This window comes from Corvus moneduloides, chromosome 7 (assembly GCF_009650955.1).
Source record: "Corvus moneduloides isolate bCorMon1 chromosome 7, bCorMon1.pri, whole genome shotgun sequence".
NCBI classification, from domain to species: Eukaryota; Metazoa; Chordata; class Aves; order Passeriformes; family Corvidae; genus Corvus; species Corvus moneduloides.
The window spans coordinates 5,652,893-5,675,719 of NC_045482.1; the positions used below are offsets into that span (position 1 = coordinate 5,652,893).

Below are 22,827 nucleotides of genomic sequence, written 5' to 3' on the forward strand. Positions count from 1 at the left end.
CTAAATGGCCCCTGGGATACCCCGGGCAAGCCGGCGCGAGCCCCGGCCCCACCTCTTCCGCGGCAACCACCAATGGGAGCGTCCCGCGCTATTTCAAAAGGGCCGCCGGCCCCGCCCAGCACGGGAGGCAGCCAGTGGGAAAGCGGGGACTTGGAGGCAGCCAGTGGGAAAGCGGGGGCTTGGAGGCAGCCAGTGGGAAAGCGGGGGCTTGGAGGCAGCCAGTGGGAAAGCGGGGGCTTGGAGGCAGCCAGTGGGAAAGCGGGGGCTTGGAGGCAGCCAGTGGGAAAGCGGGGGCTTGGAGGCAGCCAGTGGGAAAGCGGGGCTGAGGCAGCCAGTGGGAAAGCGGGGGCTTGGAGGCAGCCAGTGGGAAAGCGGGGCTGAGGCAGCCAGTGGGAAAGCGGGGCTGAGGCAGCCAGTGGAGGAGGGGCTGAGGCAGCCAATAGGGCGCGGGGGCGGGGCGCGTCCCGGGGGTCCGCGGCTGCTCTCGCGCCTTTTCGCTTATTTATAAACTTTGAGAAAACAAACAGATTAATGTTCATTGGTTCTAAGTTGCATGATTCTCTTCAGTAATCAGTATGCTACTCTCTATTGCTTATTGATTTGTTCTTCTTCATGCTAATTTGGTCCACATTCTTTAGTCCTTTTATCATCTTTTTCTCAGACAGGGAGTCTCCAACTTTCCCAGCATTAATCTCCTCTGGTGTCTTCTGGTTACTCCAACGTCCTTGAAGGGCCAGAAATTTAAGATCCCAGATGTCCAATCTTCAACTCCCTTTGGCTCTGCTTATCAAAGCTACAAAACTGGTGGCTTCTTTGTATTTTGAAGTCATTAAATTATAAAAATACAGGCTTTAGTGAAATCTGTTACTCGGACCAGTGTGCTGGATTGGCAAACGTTAGAAAGCCTTTCTGCATCGAGGGCTGAGTTACGGTTATGCTTTAACCCATTGCAGAGGTTTCTGGGGTACAGTATTTTTGGCTTTCCTCTTAATGAACAATTTTACTCTTCTAAGGAAGAGTGGAAGTTTCAGTGAGCAAACCATGCTCATGTTAGATCTGATAGGGAAGATGTGTGCTAATGTCTTTACAAACAATCTATGGGTGAAGTTACGGGTGTTAAAGTCTTTGAAATGGATCTTAATGTCTCTACTAACTTCAAGCAGCAGATTTGTTGCAGAGCCCGGACAGCCTGACTCCTGAAATAGACAACGGTCTGCACAAGCCTGAGTTCCTGAACTTTGGGGTAAAACAGTAGGTTTAAGGGGGGATATGTGGTAGGCGGTTCGGGGAGGCTGTACCTTCCCAGCACCTCAGCCAATGGGGAAAGGAAAAGGGCAACGTGCGGCCCGGAGTTCAGGATGAAAGGAGGCTGCGCCCTCCAAAACCCTGAGAGAGAGAGAAAACCCCGGGGGCGTGTGACCTGGTGGACTCTCTCACTTTACTCAAATAAAGTTTCAGGACTCTTCTCTCTCCTTTCTGGACACTGGGTTTTCATAGCGTGACTTCCATACAGATCTGACACAGGATGGGCTCCTAAGGCTAATTCTGGTCGTCTCCTGCTTTGTCAGCTCCTGAGGTGTTTGTTTTTCCTGGTAGTACTGTCACGCTCTCTGATTTCATAGCCAGGATTCTGAGATTGCCAATACCAAAAGACAAAGTCTGAATTATAAAATTTCTTAGTGAACACCTCCAAGGATCAGGCAGCCACAACGTCTCTGGGCAACCTGTTCCAGGGCTTCACAGAGAAGAACTTTTTCCTAATATCCAGTCTAAACCTACTCTCTGTCAGTGGGAAGCCATCCCCCCTTATCCTGCCACTCCAGGCTCTTGTAAATAGTTTCTCTCCATCTTTCTTGTAGGCTCCCTTCAGATACCGGAAGGCCACAATTAGATCATAGTTTCTCTTTTCCAGACTGATCAATCCCAATTCTCTTAGCCTTTCCTCATAGAAGAGTTTCTCCACCCCTCTAATCATCTTGGTTATCATCATAAAATCTTTTAAAATTGTCTTTTAGTACTCATAGAAATTAAAATTAAGGGTATAAAATATCAAAATCAATAAAAGACATCAAAGAAATGCAATACTGGTATGGACCTCATCAGGTTATCTACTCCATTCTTGTATCTGAGGAGTCCTACAATAGTCCTAAAATGTTCAACACATTTGGTTTTTTAATTGTTCGTAAACAACTTCTGTGAAAGTTTTTTGTTTGATAGCTGCTCCATCATTTCCCTTAGTGGCTAACTAAGATTTTTTCCCCCCTGTTTTTATCAGGTTTTCCTCTTCCTCATTAAGCCAAATGCCTGCATTTTTCCAGACAGAACCCCCCCACCTGACCCCGTTCTTGATTGTATCCTCTCATTTACTTAAAAATTGCTGGCCTGTCTTCTGCTCACCATCTACTTACTAATTAAACAAAGCCAGTTCTTTAAAGTCTTCCTTAGAACCTACATTTTGTAAATGCATCCTTTTTATTTTTTTTCCCTGGACTTTCTTTCCCTCTTAAACCACCATGTCTAAAAATAGGCACAGTGTTCAAACTCTGACTTCAGCACCGCTAAATAGAGCGGAATAATTATGTCCTGTAAGGTGCATTTAACACTCCTGTTATTCCTTTGTAGGATTAAATTTGTCTGGTTTGGCTCTTTTGAATCCTCATGCTCAAGTCTGATCCCTTGTTTGGGATTCAGTGTAGTTATAGATCCCTTTCAGCAAGATCTTGCGTGTGGCTGGCACGTTCCTGGCACGTCATTAAGTAGCAGGCTGTAAGATGTTCCAAGAGTAGGGATCCTACTGTGACCAAGGCATCCATAAGTGTGGGAAAAGAGAGAACCTTTAGCAGCTTTGCTGGAAAGCAGGGGGGTTTTTTTGCCTAGTATTGAATGTCCTCTGGGATACCTGTCACATTAAGCAAAAATTTCTCTTCCTTTCCTGTTTAGTAAATTCAGTTGCTTAACACTGCTGCTGTATTTTTAAAGGAACACTTATACCTGGTTCTTTTTGTCAAACTTTCTTGTAACACTCTATTCATACTGCAATGAAGGCTCTAGAAATTTAACTTTAGCAGCACTGTACTAAACCAGTTGATGGTAAAACAATCAGCTCAATATTCACCAGCAGTCAAAAAGGGGTGGTTTTTTTTCCCAGCACACTATACTTACGCAGTTTACAGGCATAACTAGGCTTATGCTTTAGGTTAAGATAACTAGGAAACTCCTTGTCGTTGCAGCTGCTCAGATGAAGGGGTCAAAGACATTAGAGAAAAATCTTGTTGGGGTTTTAAAGTACAGAAATGGACTCAGAGTTGTTTCTCAGGAGAGCTGCTGGCAGGTGAGAGGGTTTTCTGTTCTGGCTTGTCATTCCTGCCATTCACCACAGAGCCCTGCCAGAGGAAGCTGAACCCCAGCTCTGACACAGCACAGCTGTTTTTGGGATCCCTGCACCTCAGTTTCCCTAACTTCTCCAGTGACTGCCAGCCAGTGTATTTTTAGGGACGGGCTGTGTGGATCACAGCCGAGAGAGGTGATCTGTACTGCTCTCACACAGCTTAGGAGCATCTCTGAGCTGCCAGCAGTGGCTCTGCTGCAGTTTTGCTTTGGCCTTCGAGTGAGGAAGGGGCTGTAACTTATCTCTCCTGGGAGCAGAACTGGGCTTAAAATATGATACTGAGAAGGAGTCTCTGTTATTTAGCTTTTTTCTCTTGCCTTGGTTTTCATTTTATGGATGTCACTGATAAATGTCACCCTGTTTTTATGCTGGTAGGGGTTTGCTGGGAGAGGGAGATATTCTGTGGGTTTCTTGGAAGATGGTAACCAAAAGGATGTTACACCTTAGCCTCTTTACTCTTGAACTTACCCAGAGGTGAGTTCCAGCTATGCTCCTTCATTTTTTTTAGTTACTGTGGGGTAATGACAATTCATGTAAAGGGCTATGTCAAAAGTGTGCAGACCCCTTACAGTGGGATAAACAGGTACCAATCAGCAAGATCATAATCTGACCCCTGGCACTGGGCTTGTGTTAAAAAACCATTGCCTTTATTTCTTTTTTTCTTGTCCACTAATGTGCTGGGCATTTGCTTTATCGAAGGTACACAAGCTTCTCTGCCTGGAGATTAAATTGTTTACGTTGTGTATTGACAGTGCAAATTCAGCAACCAGGTTACAGGCGCAAACCTCTGAGCTAATTAGAAGGCTCTAACAACACAGAGGCCAGGTTTAGTAACGCTGCGAGGGGAAGGATAGCAACCATTAGGAACAGACAAATCTTCAGTCTCAGTTGCCCTCCTGTGAGCATCACAACCTGCCACACAAAAGTGTGTTGAGAGAAATGGCAGGAAAAGCTGTGTCTGTGATGTTGTGAATGCCTGTACTCACTTTTGTCTGGGAGTGAAACTGAAGCTTTTATCTTCTTCTCTCAATTTATACTCATCTTGTATTATTGTCTTTTAATAATGGAATTATTCTTTGAAGATTGTGGAGGGGAAAAAATGAGCACTGAAAACCTATCTGCCTCTGTTTAGCTTTTTAACCTGTTTTTGCCTGCCTGCTCTTCCAGAAGACAATGGCAGATCCTTCAGTGGTGGATCACCTGACACGACTGAAACTCAAACTCCTAGAAAAGGTAAGGGAATAATTCTGCAGTGGTCACCTTTTTTCTGCTTTTTGCTCTTGCATGTTTAAGCATTAACACAGTGCTTTAAAATAGTATAACTCTACTGAGATACACTGAGGAGTGGTATTACTTAACTGTCACTTTCTTAAGTAACATTGTGCAAGTTTACGTGGACCTACAGTAAATTAAATTGATTTTGTGGGAGATGTCACCAGTTAGCTTAAAGCCAGTTTGAGCTGTGACAGGCAAAGTTTAGGAGCAAATCGTGGGTAAAGAGAATCTCAGATTGTTTTAAGGCAATTTCATGTCTGCTTTCATATAAGATGTGTTGCCTGGTCAGACCTTTGCTGAATCAAGAGTCCAGATCTTGGACTATCAGGCAAGCTCAAACTGAACATTATCAAGTTCTTCATATGATGCAGCTCTCTTCCCTACAAAATAAATTATGTATATAACTCCTGATTCATGATGCTATCAACTTTCAGGTCTGGAATAGCCTGGACAGTTGGAAGCATGACTATTCTTTACTGTAACTAGATTTGTAGTGAGACATTTCATACTTCTTTAAGAACCACCATTTTTCTCCATTTCTGCTCTATTTCCTCCATCCCAAACCTGTGCCATGTTTGGAAATCCTTGTGAGCTTTTCTGCCTGACTTATAACCAGTTCTGGTTATGGTTCTGCCAACAGAGACTAGAAAATGAACAGGAGAACCTAGAGAAGATGGAGTTGTCTCTCCTAGCTGCAAGTAAGAGAAGCATTTTTTCTAATTATGGGCATACTTTGGAAAGGGCTTGGCTATGTTCCCAGGCATGAGTTCCTCAGGAGATGATCCCCTCTCCTTCCTAACAGCTGTGAGCTGACTGCTTTTTATCTTTTGCATTTCTTCCTGACCAAGGGAAGTGAACAACCAGCTGAGCACTAACATAAGACGACTTCCTGCCCAGGTATCCTCTGCAGCCTCTCAGCTGCAGCTGCTGGCTCAGCTGGAGCCAACTGATGGTGATCCAGTTTGTCCTAGCTCTTACACCTAGGAGTGAGCCCCTGTTGTAGTCCAGCTGTTTGCCTGGTTTTGGTGATCCTGAAAAGGCAGGAGGAACACTTCATTTCTTTGCATGGCACATGCACTGTTTATATTATCTGTGGATTCAAAGCTACCAGTAGAAGCTCAGTGATATTTCTAGATTGTACTCTGGGCTCCTTTTCATTGATCTGATGCACAAATAGTTGGAAACGTCTAATGCTGTGGCCAAAAATTTTCCAAAAAACCCTATAACAACTTACAGTTTCAAAATATGAAATGGTGCTTTCCAGGGCAGATGCCAGGCATGGCTCCAAAGTACCTGAAAACATTCTTGCTTATCTTCATTACAAGCAAGTTCAAAATCAACCACGTGTGGGATAAACTGCAAAGGAAGTTGACTCAGAGCAAAATAGAAACAGAAAAGTTGGCTTTCAAACCTGAGTTTGTTTTGAGCTGTTACAACAAACAGTCATCCTCGGCATGCACAGGGTACATCTCGAAACTTTTGGGCTGAAATGGACTCCTAAACCAGGAGGTTAAAAGGGGGCTTTAGAAAGTAATCTAAAGAGCTTATTTTCAGAGAAGGTGTTTTGCCTTTGTAGAGCTGCTGAACAGCTGTGACTGCACATGGCATGAAGTCATTATCCATACACGTATTTGACAAGAAAAGTAGCCCAAGCCTTTTGTGGAAGAACTCAAGCTATCTAATAACACATTTTCCACATTATTATCATAATACAGGTGCTGTAATAGCTCTGTCTTTGTGATCCTTTGAGAAGATAATGGACTTTTCCTCTTCCAGGGAACAGACCTCAGGATATGCTCCAAAGCGCCCTGAGGCGAAGGAAAGATCTGCTGCAGGAGCTTAGGGTAAGAGCCCTCTCTGGCCAGAAGCAACAGGCAGGGCCCAGTTACCTGCACATCCACTGCTGGTGTAGATTCAGTGTTTTCCTGTCCTTTAGTTCTGGGGCTGGGCAGGATTTAGTACTCTGCTGCTTTGGAATATAAAGGCTGGGCCAGCTAATCAGGGAGAGGGCCTGGGGAGCAGCTTGGCTTCCCTCACTACAGCTGTGGAAGCTTGCACCTGCTTCAGGTATTCAGTGGGATGATTCTGTTTGTCCTGAACTGCTGTATCATAAACTTCCTGTGCCAAAATGCAAAGAAGGGATTTTTAGTGCTGCCGAAGTAGGGACAATAGTAATTGTTATTTATTCCTAGTTTGTGGAGGGTACCAACTATTAATGAAATGTTTTCCCAGACTTCTGGTGGCTTGTTCTGCACAGTTGTTTTTTTTTTTTCCAATCCTTTTTTCTTACTCTTCCAGATCTGTGGGAAGGAAAACTTTATACTTACGCAGGCACTTGCAGTGCCCTACTGCAGGTTCCCAGGGGCTAATCCCATTTAGTCCAGAGAGCATAACTATACTGTCTGCCTTGCTGTGACCAGATTTTCTTTACGAAAATACTTGATTTTGAAGGATCAGCACCTTCTGGAAGAGCTTTCACAGCCACCTGCACCAGCTGGAGGGCACTGCCATAACCACAGAGCTGCCCTCCCACAAGTCTACCAGATCCCTTTTCCAGCTTCCCAAGTGGAGCCACCAAGGATTATCCAGCAGATGGTAAGGATTGTCTCCTGGAAAACACCACTAGCACTGTGCCAGCCTGAGCTGACAACCATTTGGGACCTGTATGGAATTCCTCCTCCCACAAAAAGGGAAGAAATGCCTCTAGCTCTTTTACGGGACCCTTGCTGCCCTCAGCAAAACCTATGGGGAAATCATCTTGCAAATAAGGCCCAAAATTAACGATGGGAATAGTTTACCCTTGGAACAAGATGGCAAAAAGAGTGGCAGGGCTGTCCACGCTCCAGCCTGGCCATTCAGCCACTTTCTAATGCACATCGCTGTCTGCTCATGCAGCCCACAGCCTCAACAGCTTCTCCACGAGGATCCCAGAGTTTTTCTGAAACCTAGGCAGATGACAGCCGTTCCCATAGACAGGGGTGCTGGCCAAAACCAACCCCGACTTCTCCATTTTCCTTCCTGTTCCAGATGCCAACTCAGCCTGCCACCATCATCCAGCAGTTGCCTCAGCCATCCCCTCTGATCACACAGATTCCCCCAGCCCAGCCCTTTGCAGCCCCCCGCTCTGGGAACATTAAAGAAGGTAACAAACTCTCCATGTGTCAGCCAGCTCCTGTTGCCAGGCCTGGAAAGGGCAGGGCAGGTACCATGGCAAGTGGAAGGGGGCATGGGACGGTGTCCAAGCTAGTTAATGATGTGCTGTTTCATGAGCTGGTGGAGCTTTGGGAGTTGTACTCCATAAGTGGGATGGGTACCAGTTGTGGGAGGCTTTCAGGCAAACTCTTACCACTAAAACTAAGGAAAAAGGAACTACAAACTCAAGGGAAGATTGGGAAAGCAACACAGCTTAACTCATGGCTCTGAGTAATATTAAGAAAGTCAAACTCATGCACATGGATGATTCCAGAATTAGCAAACAGGGTTCTAGAGTTTGGTTTTATTCTTTTGTTCCTTCCTGAGATGCTGTTCAGTCTCCTCAGGCTTTTATTTGTGCCCTGTGTTTGGAAACAAGACAGAACATCTGAAAGTGTTGTTCTAAATATAGTGCAATGCCAATAAAAGGGTTTGTTTCTAAACAGAGGTGGGTGCTACTCTGAAATAATACATGAACTAAAACCTGGGATGACTACCCTGGCTCAGCCTTCAGCCAAAGGTTCATCCCATACAGGAATCCTCAGTCATGAAACCGCAATATTTCTCAGCTCATGCTTCATCTAAGTGTCTGGATTTTTGAATCTGAGTTTATTTCCATAACCAAAATATTCCCAATCCATTCATGTTTTCTCTGATGCTGCTACATGTAAACTACTTCTTGTATGATCAGTAAAAAGGAAAATGAGAGTTGCCTTCATTATTTTTTCCCTTCTTTTTTTCTCACCTCTCCCTCTTCACTTCTCCCCAAGTGAATTAGTTATACTGCACAAGTCCTTTGGAACCCAAAGGAGATTTGAGGTGCATGAAATGACAGTTTGAGGGTTGGGCTTGATGATGTTAAAGGTCTTTTCCAACCTTTACAATTCTATGAGTCAGTGGACTCTCAAGTTGGCACTGCAATATCACATAAATTTGAGGAAACCACTCACATGGAAAGCAATGATCTGGGGCTGAAGCAATGGAGAGCACAGCCAGGAGCCTGTGCATGCTGGAGTAAGGGAAATCTGCAGCTCAGCTCTTCTCCATTCTGCCATTCAGCATAGCTAGGGGTGTGGGCCTGCAGGGGAAGCAACAGACAGAAGACAGTCAGCAGCAGCTTTCTTGTAGAAGGGAGGAGAAACAGGAAAACTGGTATGAACAATCCCACTCACAGACATTAACTTTGCACTTTCTGGGGAAATAATGCCAATATTCTTCATGTGCCCCTTTCAGCTGCTTTGCCTTGGTTGCAGTGACCACTCTGTGTGCTTGAGGGCACTCCTTACCACGATGACTCTGCTGCTTGTCAGTCGTGGATAAAACTCTTCTCTTCTTTTCTTCTCTTCTCTTCCCAGATATGGTAGAGATGATGTTGATGCAGAATGCTCAGATGCACCAGATCATGATGCAGAACATGATGCTGAAGGCTCTTCCACTGACAGCGCTCGCACAGCTTGGGGGAGCCAGCTGTGCCGTGCTCCAGCACACGCAGCAGGTAACAACACCCCATCCTGAAGGGCATCCTCACCCACACCAGGCCATGGCTCATCATCCTGGGAGGGCACAGGGCCTGGCCAAAACACACAAAGAGCTGGGAGAGCCAGAAGACTGTGGAGGACACTGCACCTTAGGAAAGATGACAGAGGAAGAGCATGCCCTGATGCCCACCTTCCTCTCCAGGCCATCCTGTCATTCTGCATTTCCCTGACATTGACTGATGGAATAAATTGGAGGGAGTGGGATCTGAGTATCAGGTGAAATCTGAAGTCACTGAGTGTTTTTGGACCTTCTGTACTGGAACCTGCAAACTCTTCTCCAGACGCATTCCAAAGGTCTTTCCCAAGGGGTGGCTGAGTGGAACTCTGGGCCCTCAGCCAGGGACTCCTCCATGGGGGCACAGGTTTCTGCAGCCACCCTTTGTCTCTCTCCAACAAGGACCTGCAGCTTGCTGCTCCCCTGGCCGTGAAAGCAGACAGGCCCAGGCCACCTGTGGTGCACCACCACCACCATTACCCTCCCATGGGGGTGTTCCCAGTGCCCCCCAGGAGCTTCCCATCCACATCCACAGCACAGCACTGGACCGGCAGCTCTGCCCAGCCTATGTAAGTAAGCAGTCAGCTGTGACGTGCACTTGTAGCCCTTCTCCCTGCCCAGGTGGGGTGGCGAGGCAGGTTGTGGAATAAATGTGGGGATCTGACAAGGATGTGGATCACACAGATCCCCCACCCTGCCATGCTGCATTTCTCTGCTCTGCAGGGGCTCTCACCCTGCTTTTTGGGTCTCCCTGTGAACCCAGCAGTCACCTGCTAAATGAGGTGGGGGGAAGTGTTTTACATTCAGGCTAAGGTTCCCAGCAGGATTTATGTTCTTAAAGCACTGCTGAGACATTTGCTAATCAGGAATTCCGGGGGAAATAAACTCAAATCACCAGCTTAAAAAATGGCACAAAGGAAGGGGAGTATCAGAAATAATGCTGAGCCTTTGCCATAAGCTTGTGCTTGCAGCTGAAGGGGGTGAGTTTCAAGCGCAGAAATGGATGAACTTCTCCCCAGGATGCTCCCGGATCCCTAGAGCCCTTGAGCTCTGTGCAGAGGTCACAGCCAGCTCCTCCAGGGGCTCATTTGCTTTATGCCTTCCTCTGAGCTTGTCCTGCTTGGCTTCCTAGGTGCTAGAAAGTTCTTACATGCTAAGGCTGGTGAAGAAATGCTCCTTGCTAGAGCATGGAAGGGGGCGTGACATGGGGACACACTGTGAGAGCTCAACTTTTATTTCTGTGCCATGGCTCTTTCAGAGCCTTAGTGAACAGGACAGGATGGAGGCAGCTGCAGCCCTGGGCATGGGTGACCTGCTGGCAGGGGTATCTGTACAGCCCTCTTTAGCAGAGGATTTGAATTCCTGAACTGATTATTTACCTAATGGGATTATAAGAGATGAAGATTTCTACCTATTTCCCTTTGACATGGGTTTGTAATCTGAACCAGTAAAGAACTCCTGGCTCCTGTCAGAATCAGTGCAATTCACTGTTTGCAGAAATCAGTAAAGGTCTTGTTGTGGCCTTTAAACTGGTTCTTCCTCTTCTTCAGCTGCCTTCCACCACAAGGTATGAGACCAAACACATCTTTTTGCAGCTGCAGCACTGCTGGCTGTTACTAAACACAATAACCCCATTTTTCTTGTTGCAGGTGGCCCACACACTGACATTACATGATCTTCTGCAAGTGGACCGTAGCCTTTCTAAAACCAATAAAATCCTGATGTTCTTCCTCAGCCATTGACACGTCTTTTTCTTCAGCAACATAAATCAAGCACTTTTCCCTCCTTTACTTTTCCTATTAGTTTTCAAAGGGCAGGCTTTAATCCATGCCCATGCTATCCTGTTCTTTTTAGTTTTATTTATGACTCCTTAAAAGGCTCACTCAGAGTTTTTATCAGGCAACACATTTTCATGCTCTCAGCAGTCGGATTTTGCTTAGTACAGAAAGATGAACAATGATTTTGTAGCACTTTTTCAATATCTTCCCGCCTTCTGTTTTTAAAGTGGAGAACATCAGTACACTGGGTTTGCCTGGTGCAGTTTCTGAGTGAGTTTGATTAAGAAAACCCAGGGACCTAAATTTTGTTTGGAATGAAGGAAGGATAGTAACTGTCACTGGTGGAAGCTAATTGTGTGCTGTCTGTGTTCCAAAATCAACTAATGAATAATTTATTTACTGTGTAAAACCTACCTTGCTCTTTCCCCTCTCTGCTCTGTTGTCTTTGAGATTCTTACCGCTCTCTACAACTTCTCACTCTCTACAACTACATGAAAGAGGAAATGGCCTCAAGTTGTGCCACAGGAGTTTAGATTGAATATTAGGAAGAAATTCTTAACAGAAAACATTGTCAGGCATTGGAATGCCCAGGGAAGAATTTGAGTCCTGCCCCGTCCCTGTAGGTCTTTATTAGTCATGTAAATGTGGCATTGAGGGTCATGGCTTAGTGGTGTGCTTGGCAGTGCTGGGTTAACAGTTGGACTCGATGTTCTTAGAGGGCTTTTTCTACCTTAACGATTCTATGAGCCAAATCTGCTGGTGCCTGGCAGGTTCAGCAATAAATTGTACTCAGTGATGCAAATGTCTGCACTTTCACTGTCTGCTGTTTAATTATTGTATGTTGGCTCTAATTGGCTTCCCCCTTTTCAATGCTTACTGTGGGCAGCATTGGCTCAGCAGAGTATTTCCTCCCAAGGATGGGCATGTGAAATGGTGCCTGCAAAGATGTTTCCTCACAGCCTCGTCCAAGTCCTGGAAAGCTTCTGCAGAGCAGGCATGGACCCTCTCCTAAGCATCACACCCCAAAAGGCCTGAGCCACGCACAGCTTCCTTGGATGAAAAATGTCTCAAAGATGGGACGAGGCTCCTGGGCAAATAATGTGGCTCACATCCCACCCTCAGGAGAGAGTCTGTGGGGCTCCAGAAGTCACTCCACATTGTCCCACCAATGCCTCTGCAGCTGCAGCCCAATGAAGCACCAGCAAATGCCTGGCAGATGCAAGTTCTCCTCCTGCTCTGTGTATGTACCTTGGAGACTGCAGGATTGCTCTACAATTTCCAAAAGAGGCCTTTGGATAGAGCCTGACTGAATAACACCACGTTCCCATCTCTGCACCTCTGGCTCAGCCAGGCTGACTCCCTGACAGTCTCTAGGCTGGGAGTTAAACTTTAATGTGAAGCGGGGAGAAGAACCCAGGCGTGACTCAGCCACCCACATTCTCTCCCCTCCCCTCCCCACTGGCAAGGGCAGCGGGACTGGGGAGAAGCAGAGGGATCAGAGACGGAGCAGGGATCTGAGACCCAGGGGCTGACCTAGTATGGAGCCCTGTGACCCACGAGGGAAAAGAGTTGCTATTATCGGTGGTGGTCTGGTAGGGAATGCCATTTAGCTGCTGCATGATTGTGTTTGCTGGGGAGCTGGGGCTGTAAAAGCACTGCTTGAATGTGGGGGTAAATGTTTTTCTTAAAATGGTTCCTCTGTCAGATGACGGGGTGTTGCAAAGGGTTTGATTGAGTTCCTACTGTGGGAGGCTGCTGTCCTTTTCTCAGAGGAAGGTGTTTGGGTGGTGGTGGAGCAGTGGTGCCCAGGTACTCTAAAAACCAGTCCTTGTTTGGGGTGCCAGGTCCCACTGTCCCTTGGCTGAGTTTGGCTGTAACCAAATCTCTAATGTGAAATGCTTTGCAAGGACTGAGACCAGTAAATGCCAGGCTGAGAGGAAATGCCTTCCTCTGCCCACTTTTGTTTGGGAATGGTTTTTATCCACTGCTACTTGCAGAGAGGTGTGACACTAAAGGCGAGGTGGATGGGGCTCTGAGTAACCTGGTCTAGTGGAAGGTGTCCCTGCCCATGGCAGGGGGTTGTAACAAGGTGGTCTTTAGCATCCCTTCCAACCCAAACCATTCTGAGAGTCTGTGATTCTATGACAGCTTGGGGCATTGCAGCACCTACATCTCTCTCTCTTGACTTTTTGGACATTAGCTTCTTGGAAAAGAGTGATGACAGAAGAGGCTGTAGTTCTGACAATTCATAATGGAAATTAAATTTTAGAAGTTATTTAAATAACAAACAGGACATATTTATACTGTTCTCCCTCACTGTGTTCCCAAGGGAATGCTGCAACACCCTGAATTCTATTGAGGAAGGTAAACACAGTCCAGAGAGGAGCTGTGAGCTTGCCCACACCAGCTCCTGCTGTCTCTGGCTGAAGAGGTGAACCCTGCTGCACTCAATTGCTGTGTGTAAACAAGCCTGAGCTTGGCATGACTTTATAAAAAGAGTTTTGATGGGTGGCTTTTGTCTTGGAGACTCTGCAAACACACAGGGCTGCCGGAGGACTGCTCTTCAGTAAAAAGTCTTCTAAGGTTCTTGGTCAAAAGATCTCCCTGTTTATGCTGAGCTGCATCCCCATATCACTTCTTTCCTTTGATGCATCTCAGTAGTGACCTCTGAAATACTTCATCCACCCTTCCTGATCCTTGTCTTGTAGGTGGGTGCATTAAATGCCTGTTTCTTTGCTAGACGAGGTTTCCATGTTGATGTTTATGAAGCCAGAGAAGGTAAGTTCAGCCTGATCATTACTGTGTGAGCTCACTGAAACAGTAGGAAAATAATTAAATCTGAGAGTGGCAGTTTGGGGATATTATTTTCTCTCTCCCCTTTAGCTCCTGTGGTGGGAAGGAGCATTTATTTGAAGTTCATCTTGTGTGGAGGGAACCCACCCTTTTGCTACTAAAATGATGCCCTTTTTATGTTCTTGGCTTAAACACTGATTCAAATCCTCACCTTTGAAGCTTGGTGTCTGCAGGAAGCATTATAGTACAGTGCTGGGTCAGAAGGAGAGATGGAGCCTCCAGATCCACAGGGCACCACAACAGAGAAATTAGGATTTAGAGTGAAGATGCTGGCTGAAAGGCAGAGAAATTGTTCATCTTCAGTATCTGACAGCTGCCAGACAAATAAAACCTGGGCAGAGGTGGCAAGCCAAGTGGCAGGGGAGAATGACACCATGGAAAGTGAAACTCAGCTCAAGTATGCAGTGAAGGGAAGGAGGAGCCATGCCTGACACATCTCTGTGGTAGCTCTTCCTCCCCTAATAGAACAGGCAGTTCTGCTGCATGGCTTACGGTTGCTAGAAGTTCCACAGTTTTGAAAAGCCTCTGATTGCTCTTACCTGCCTTCTGAATTGGATGGCTCTTACTGTGCTATTCCAATTTTTGGCCCATTGCTTACACTCTCATACATGTTGGGATGAAGAGGCTCTGCCCCATGTACTGGCCAGACAATCCAGGAAGTCTAAATGAGGCAACCTGGAGGAGGAACAGGCCAATGCCCAGACATTTCCATCCGATCAGCCATGAAGAAGGTGACCTGCCAATGTCCCAAAATTCACCAGTCTGTGGGCCTCAGCAGAACTGCCAGGCATTCATTGCTCAGCCTTCTCCATTTAGAGGAGAAATGGCTCTTAATGTAAATGGGCCCTCTGGCTCATGGGGAGTTGTCAGGATCCAGCATTCCCTTTGCAGCACTTGGCTGCAGCTGCTTCTTCCAGGCTAGAGGTGGCACGGAGGATCCAGGCTAGACTCCCCCCTACCCCACCTGCTGTTGCTGCAGGTGCTTGCAAGATGTTCCCCTCACCAGGCTGTGCTATCAGTGCCTCCATAACCAATTGCTCCTCCCACGCAGATATCCGAGTGGCCAGCTTTGCCCGTGGCAGAAGCATTAACTTGGCCCTGTCTCACAGGGGACGCCAAGCCCTCCAAGCTGTGGGGATGGAGGAGCAGGTACCCTGGCATGTTCTGTTGGCGGGGAGGGTCTCCGTGGTTAAAACACTCTTGCCCTGTCCCAGCCAGACGTCTTCCACTGCAAACCTGCAGCCTGGCTCTCCCCTGCTCCACAGCACATCTGCCAGCAGTATCTCCCCCACCCCAGGCAGCTGCACTCTTCTCCTGGCAGTGGGTGCTTCCCTGGGAGACCAAACAGCTTCCAGTGTTTACCTCCCTGCCGTGCTCCCCTCCCTCCTGGACATGAGGGCAAACAGGGCAGGAGTAGATGGACTCCCAAAAGAGCTGATGCAATAAAGCAGGATGCAATAAAGGCAGCTGTTTTCCCCACTGACATGTCCAGATTTGTATTTTCCCACAAAACCTTGATCTTTGGGCTGATCCCTGAAATCCATCTACACTGCCTTCTGCCCAGCACGCTTGGCTGGGAGCCCAGCACTCTTCTGTAGGGTGCTGGCTACCATTTAACATCCAGCTGTTGGGAGTGGTGGGATCTCCTGGTCCCTGGATCCCTGCAGAGGAGCCCAGACTTTGGCAACACATATCCCAGTCCCAGGATGTAATTTGGCTGTCATTCCCTTGCCCTGTCAAGCACTCTGGGATTTTTCATATCCCTTCTATCCAAAAACAATTTCCCTCTGATTTTTTTGAGAATGAGCTTGTAAGTGATCTCAGTAAACTGTAGTAAATTGACATGACAGTCCTGTTAAATTGGGTAGTGATTTGGAAATATGTGAGGAAAGAGCCCCCCATTCTTCCTCGAGTGCAGTGCTTGGGCGAGGGGATGATGCTAAGTAACTTGTACTAAAAACCCACAGCTGTGGCCAGAAGCCTGGGTTGCATTCCTTTCTGTTTCAGATTGTGGCCAAGGGCATTCCCATGCGGGCAAGGAGGATACACACACCTTCAGGGAAAAAATACTCTATCCCTTATGGGAAGAAGAACCAGGTACTGGAGTTGCTTCTCAGAGCACAAGGGGTCTTTGTTAGCATTTGTATCTCTATGTTATGGACAGATCGTGGAAGTGGGAGAGGCTGGATCGTGGGAGAGGCTGGAAAGAATGAGGGAAGGGGATTGCGTGGAGGGGAGGGTTTCCTTTCTGGCCACACAGTGTCCTTCAGCAAAGCTTTCTGAACCCCCTGTTTGTTTGCCTTGCAGTACATTCTTTCTGTGGACAGAGCAAACTTAAACAAAGAGCTGCTGACAGGTAGGTTGTCACTTCTGTTTGCGAATACTTCTAACACACTTTTTGCTGGGGATTTAGGGTTTGCCCCATGACCAGAAGACTTTAGGCCCCCAGCTCCCTTACCCAGCTCTCAGAAAGTGCAAGCCTGAACTAGCAGAGGAAAACCTGTGCTGTTTCCCAGCTAAAGCATGAGACACCTCCTCAGCCTTGTCACGGTTTGTGGCATTTTCCATAACCCCTGATTGTACGGAGACAAATAGAAATTGGAGCTCTATGGCCAAGTATGTAATCAGACTAGACCAAATTTATGCAAATTTCCCACTGACTGCAGGTACGTCATCCCATCCTGAACTTCAGTGGAGTGATGGTGGAAAGTAGTCACTGATTCATGTCATTGTGCGGAAGAAAAAATCCTTGGAGGATTCCTTGCATTTTTCAAATAGTTTATACCATAGTTGACCAGTCCCAGTGTGCCCTGCCTGCTGGCCCTCATGCAACACAGCAAATTACTTGCTGTAACAACAAAAATCCCTATAATTTAGGGATCTCTTGGAATTACTTTTTGCGGTCATGGTAAACCCCTCTACCTTTAGTTCTTTTCTTTTCACAGCTTCTGAGAAGTACTCCAACACTAAACTGTTCTTTGGACACAAGCTCCTTGGGTGCAATGCAGAGCTGGGGACATTATCCATAAAAAGGTAATCCCTGGGTAAGCGTGGGATCAAGCACTGTGGTCAGTTAGTTTCTGCTTAATCATTCATAAAACCTCAAACAATTGAGCAATCTCCGTTTTGAAACTACTGTGCAGGCAAAACCTTGTGCCAGCTTTGGAAAGGAGAGACATCAAGGCAGGGCTCATGGGGAGACTGAGAAAGGTTTAAGCAACTCACTAACCCCACAGCCTGGCAGCAGGCACACATTTCCTGACCTGTGCAGGGGATAAAAGTGCCAGTATCCATAGCACTGGGTTCAGAGACAGATTGCTCATCAGGGAGGGCAGATAATTGGTGATGCCCCATCCCTGGAAGTGTTCCAGGCCAGGCTGGATGAAGTTCTGAGGACCCTCGTGTTGTGTCTCTGCCCATGGCAGGGAGTGGAACGGGCCCAGCTTTATGGTCCATTCTGTGGTTCCATGACCTTGTTTCACAGTCTTTCACAGAAGTTCTGGTCCTACCCCTGATTCACCTGGCAGATGCTGCAGGCTCTGCAAAGCAGCAGCGTTATCCCAAAGGTGCCTGCTGTATTGCTGAGTAGCCCTGGCAGAGTTATGTTTTTGATAACCTACAGGATAATTATTTATCCTAATGCTGAGCTTCCCAGGCAGTGAGAGCTGATCTTCCCTCACCCTAGAAGATTATTAACACATTTTGCAAAAGGCAGATCCTCTGGGCACAGTGGTGCTGGGCTGGCCTGGAGTTACAGAATGATTAACCATAGAATCATAGAATGGTTAGGATGGGAAGGAACCTTAAAGATCAGATTGATCCAAGGGACTGTCTTGCTTTTAGATCTGACCAGCAGACCTTGGAAGTGACCTACGATCTCATCGTGGGGTGTGACGGAGCTTTCTCAACAGTCAGAAAACAGTTCATGAGGCAAACGCGCTTTAACTACAGCCACGAGTACATTCCTCATGGCTACATGGAGCTGACCATCCCTCCCAAGGATGGAGATGTGAGTGTGCCTGTCCCAGGGGCTGCTACAACCTTCACAGGTTGGACATCCCACCCCCTTTTCACTGTGGCTCTGCTATAACAGCTTTGGAAGAATTAATTTCTCACCTGGGGTTCAGGCAAGGGATTAAACCTTTCCTAAGAGAAGGCATGGATCTCTTCCTCTTCCAAAAGTGGGGTTGGTACCTGCATGCAAAAATCCTAGAGAGCCTGTCTTGGAGTGGTGGGATTAACTCTGGTTCTGAGAGGTCCTGGGGGTATGGGAACATGTTTATGAGGACACCAGCAATTGCAAAGCATCAGATTTTTGCCCATATTTCTTACCCTTTTCTCTTTCCCCTGCTCTGTGTCTCCCTGAAGCATCAGGGAGCAGAAAGGGGCCCTGTAGTTGTTGTGTCTTCCCACGGGAGCTGTCGTGCTGGTGTGGAGGGGAGCCAGAGCCTGGGCTGGGGAAGCTGAGCAGGGCAGGGCAAGGATACAAGGCAATTTTCTTTCTCTTTCAGTTTGCCATGGAACCAAACTACCTCCATATCTGGCCAAGAAACACCTTCATGATGATTGCACTGCCCAACATGGTGCTAATCAGGGCCATGTTCTCTTGGGGCACAGGATGGGGCTGGTGGGGATGAACTGGCTGTGGTGGCAAGGATTGGGAGGGTTAGGAGCCACAGAATAATGGAATAACAGAATCACAGAATCAATTAGGTTGGAAAAGACCTCTGAGATCATCAAGTCCAACCTATGACCCAACACCACCTTGTCAACCAGACCATGGTACTGAGTGCCACATCCAGTCTTTCCTTAAAAACCTTCTTGGACAGTGACTCCACCATCTCCCTGGGCAGCCTGTTCCAGTGTCTAATCACCCTTTCTGTGAAGAAATTCTTCCTAATGTCCAGCCTAAACCTCCCCTGGTGCAGCTTAAGACTGTGTCCTCTCTTCCTGTCCTTTGTTACTTGGGAGCAGAGCCCAACCCCCATCTGGCTGCACCCTCCTGTCAGGGAGTTGTAGAGAGTGATAAGGTCTCCACTGAGCCTCCTTTTCTCCAGGCTGAGCCCTTCCCAGCTCCCTCAGCTGCTCCTCATAGGTCTTGTGCTCCAGATCCTTCACCAGCTCTGTTGCCCTTCTCTGGACATGCTCCAGCACTCAATGTCCTTCCTAAACTGAGGGACCCAGAACTGGGCACAGCACTTGAGGTGTGGCCTCGCCAGTGCCGAGTACAGGGGACGAATCACTTCCCTGGTCCTGCTGGCCACACTGTTTCTCATACAAGCCAGATGCCATTGGCCTTCTTGGCCACCAGGGCACATACTGGCACATGTCCAGAGAAGGAGCCAGGAGGGACACCCAGCCTGTGCCAGGCTTGCCACAGCCTAAAGGGGTGCAGGGCAGGGTGCTCAGAGCCAGTCCGACCTCGCAGCACCAGGTAGGTAACTCTGACACCTCTCTCTGCCCACACATCTGAGCCCAACCAGACCCCACAAACAGCAGTCTGCAGCTGCATGTTATAAACTACATACCAGGAGCATCAGGACACTGTGCCAGGCCCATGCTGGCCAGTCACACACTGTTTCTGCCTCCCCTGTGCCTGCCCACCATGAGAAAGGGGGTGGCCAGACACTCATCCCTTGCTGTGCCAGTGGGTCGCTGGGATTGCCAGGTGACAGGCTGGGCACTGAGCTGCTGCTTCAGGTGCCACGTGCTCTCTCTGGCCTCTGGGCATCTTACTGACCTTTCTTCCTGGCTGGCAGGACAAGTCCTTCACCTGCACACTCTTCATGCCATTTGAGGAATTTGAGAAGCTCACAACAGGCAAGCAAGTGCTGGATTTTTTCCAGACCTACTTCCCAGATGCCATCCCCCTCATCGGAGAGTAAGTGTTCCTGTCTCCCCTCTTCATTCATTAACACAGTTATCTGTTATGGGATGGGCTTTTTCTTGGACGATATCAACAGTCTCAGCTGTGTCAGGCAGTTTCCTTTCCTCTTAAGATGAATTATCACAGGACTTCATATTAACTGAGAAACTCAGATATTCCCTGGTATGTCCTTCCTACATTGACCAATATCTACCACTGCTCACAGTAACAGGACCAAGATGTCAATGATCAAGTTGTGTGCAGAACTTAAAACCTGCAGACAAAATATCTGGTCCACGGGGGGTGAAGTTGACTTCCACATTTTTCCCAGCACAAATAGCCTAGTGCATAGGCTTAGGGTTTGCATACCAAGGCTGACAGTGCCTGTGGCCTGGCTTCCTGAGCTTGGACATGGCACAGCTTGGTCTTCTCTTGTGGTCCCATACAACAAAATCTGTTGTTTTACCTAAAGGCAAGAGCTGAAGCATGATTACTTTTTGCTGCCAGCCCAGGCCATGATCTCTGTGAAGTGCTCTTCCTACAACCTCTCTTCCCGGTGCGTGCTGATGGGAGATGCCGCGCATGCTGTTGTGCCCTTCTATGGACAGGGCATGAATGCGGTAAGTTCATGGCTGGCCTGTCCCTGTTGGTGGGGTCCCCACTCCTTTAACCCACAAACACCTGGTTTTAGTGTTTAACTCCGTAGAGTTCATGGGCTGGCCTGTCCCACAGCCTGATATCCTCTGCATTGGCAGGGGTTGACCTCCCATCAGGATGTCCTCCTGGGAAGGACAGGGGACAGGGTGATGATGCCACCTTCCCATGGAGCAGAGGACTATGTGGGAGGGGGGGTCCAGGCACCTGGGAAAGGCAATCCCCTGGATTTCTCTCAAGACCCCTGCCAGAGGGGCCTGGAGTAAGACACTTGGTCTGAAGTTGTGGTCAATGGGATCAAACAGCTACATTAGCTAAGCATTCATGACAGCACTTCTCCTGAGTTTGTGCCTCCTTTATGCCTATTAACCCCTAATATTCCTCCCAGGGCTTTGAAGATTGTCTGGTCTTTGATGAATTAATGGACCAGTTCCACAATGACCTTGGTAAGTGAGGTGGTTGGGGAGGAGCGAGAGCAGAGGAATGTCCCTCTGCAGCTGAGGGCAGCTGGATACCCTGCAGGGAGCTGCCTGTGAACTATTGCTTTCTTCTCCCAGGTGCCTGCCTCCCTGAGTTCTCCAGACTGAGGGTGCCAGATGACCACGCGATTTCGGATTTAGCCATGTACAATTATGTAGAGGTAGGTGAGCCCCACACAGACCTGTGGTTCCATGGGCCATGCACACAGCAGTGCTCTCAGGATGCATGCGGCAGGCAGGGCCTCTGGCAAGACCCTGGCTGGGCTCTCACCCTGGCAGGCTTTTGCCTCAGAGCTCCTTGGGAATGTTACTGGGGCTGAGGAGGCACTGATCCCTGCATGACCTCCAGGACAGGCAATGGGAGAGGTAGCAAAGCACAGGGGAGCTCTGCCAAAACTCTTTGCAAAGGGGTGACTGTTGCTCTGTTGCAGATGCGTGAGCACGTGAATTCAACGTGGTTCATTTTCCGAAAGCACATTGACAACTTTCTCCATGCCCTCATGCCTTCCACCATTGTCCCACTGTACACCATGGTAAGCCAGCCTGTCAGTCCCCACTGCCTTGAGCTCCTCCTGCCTGGCTTTGGGGTGGTGACATTCTCCTGCAACCCTCCCAGGTGACCTTCACCAGAATTCGCTACCATGAGGCCCTTCAACGCTGGAAATGGCAGACAAAGGTTGGTCAAGGGTGGTGCCTATCCTCCCCATGCCATGAGCCTTGGGAGCATCCTGCACACCAGCACTGTTCAGCTGTGGGGGCAGCTTTGGTGGTGGGATATTGCCAGGTGTGATGACTTTGCTTGGTGCTGCAGGGTCGGACCCAGCCTCTGATGATGTTGGGGTTTCTCTTTGCACTTGCAGGTAATTAATCGAGGGCTCTTTGTTGTGGGGGCAGCAGGACTGGGTGGCACCTACCTGCTGATAAAGCGTCTGGCATGGAACTTGAATTTCTGCTTGGAAGACTTGTGGGGCTGGTCCCATTATCTGAAGAATACTGGAAATCTTCTCTTTGGCACATGAGTGGTTTAAATGTAAGGGGAGCTCCCTGTAGTAATAAAATTGAAGGCACGGGCTGTTGGCTCAGCTGGGTGATGTTGTTTCTCTTGGGATGTGGTTTGGCAGCTCCTGCAGCCCCTTGGAAGCAGTTTGGCCTCTCTCCCTCTCCCAGGTGAGAGGAGCCCATCAAGGCAGAGAGTGCCCAGAAAGCCTTTCCGGGGGCTCAGGTGTGTCACCTTGGCAGCCTGGTCTCAAGGGATGTGGTGCATAGATGTGGCACTCAGAGATTATGGTTTAGTGTTGTACCTGGCAGTGCTGGTTAATGGTTAGATTTTTTTTCCAACCTTAATCATCCCACGATTCTATGACCTGACTGGTGTGTCCCAGCCTGCAGACTGCTGCTCTTACCAAAAACAAGCCAACATTTTGAGGGTCCTGAAGCCAAAAATAGCTGCAGCCTGGGACAGTACTAGGAGGAGTATCAGACACACTTTCCTTCTTACCTTGCCTTACACCCTCATAGCCACTGCTGAAGAACACCAAAATGGCCCAAACTGACCCCTGATCTGATGTGGCACAGCCAATCTCATTTGAGGTGGTCTATGTACAGCTGCCAGCACATGGGCAGGGATGAGAACTGCTCTGCACTATTCAGCAAGTCAGTTTTGGCTTGCAAGGGAGCACCATTCAGGGCATAGATGGCAAATTGTGTAGAAAACAGTTCGTTTCTCTAGCTGGGATCTTTCCCAGGCACTGTACCTATGGAAGATGATGGCAGCAATGACAAGGTGTGGCTGTAGTTTCTCCAATGAAT

The 22,827-nt window shown here is 48.0% G+C and overlaps 2 protein-coding genes across 9 annotated transcripts; both read left to right on the top strand.

Moving 5' to 3' along the window:
* Positions 1 to 3,758: 3,758 nt before the first annotated feature.
* Positions 3,759 to 11,976, top strand: C7H21orf58 (chromosome 7 C21orf58 homolog). 5 transcript variants are annotated; one of them, XM_032114690.1, is made up of 9 exons: positions 3,759 to 3,862; positions 4,556 to 4,621; positions 5,304 to 5,361; positions 6,440 to 6,507; positions 7,115 to 7,258; positions 7,691 to 7,805; positions 9,211 to 9,350; positions 9,791 to 9,957; positions 11,038 to 11,976. In XM_032114690.1, exons 2-9 carry the CDS (start codon positions 4,562 to 4,564, stop codon positions 11,051 to 11,053), a joined length of 768 nt encoding a protein of 255 aa, XP_031970581.1. In that variant the 5' UTR covers positions 3,759 to 3,862; positions 4,556 to 4,561; the 3' UTR covers positions 11,054 to 11,976. The 5 variants fall into 5 exon arrangements, with proteins under 5 accessions (XP_031970581.1, XP_031970580.1, XP_031970579.1 ...); XM_032114689.1 differs by lacking the exon at positions 3,759 to 3,862 and adding an exon at positions 4,144 to 4,313; XM_032114688.1 differs by lacking the exon at positions 3,759 to 3,862 and adding an exon at positions 4,144 to 4,286.
* A 624-nt stretch (positions 11,977 to 12,600) lies between these two features.
* KMO (kynurenine 3-monooxygenase) lies at positions 12,601 to 22,100 on the top strand. 4 transcript variants are annotated; one of them, XM_032114685.1, is made up of 15 exons: positions 12,601 to 12,758; positions 13,875 to 13,944; positions 15,071 to 15,168; positions 16,027 to 16,116; positions 16,327 to 16,375; positions 16,965 to 17,052; positions 17,863 to 18,028; positions 18,531 to 18,602; positions 19,779 to 19,900; positions 20,358 to 20,505; positions 20,928 to 20,985; positions 21,097 to 21,179; positions 21,450 to 21,551; positions 21,635 to 21,694; positions 21,913 to 22,028. In XM_032114685.1, the coding sequence occupies exons 1-15, from the start codon at positions 12,705 to 12,707 to the stop codon at positions 21,937 to 21,939; spliced, it is 1,287 nt and encodes a 428-aa protein (XP_031970576.1). In that variant the 5' UTR covers positions 12,601 to 12,704; the 3' UTR covers positions 21,940 to 22,028. The 4 variants fall into 4 exon arrangements, with proteins under 4 accessions (XP_031970576.1, XP_031970577.1, XP_031970575.1 ...); XM_032114686.1 differs by having other exon boundaries at positions 21,916 to 22,028; XM_032114684.1 differs by having other exon boundaries at positions 12,602 to 12,758; positions 21,879 to 22,100.
* The last annotated feature ends 727 nt before the right edge of the window (positions 22,101 to 22,827 follow it).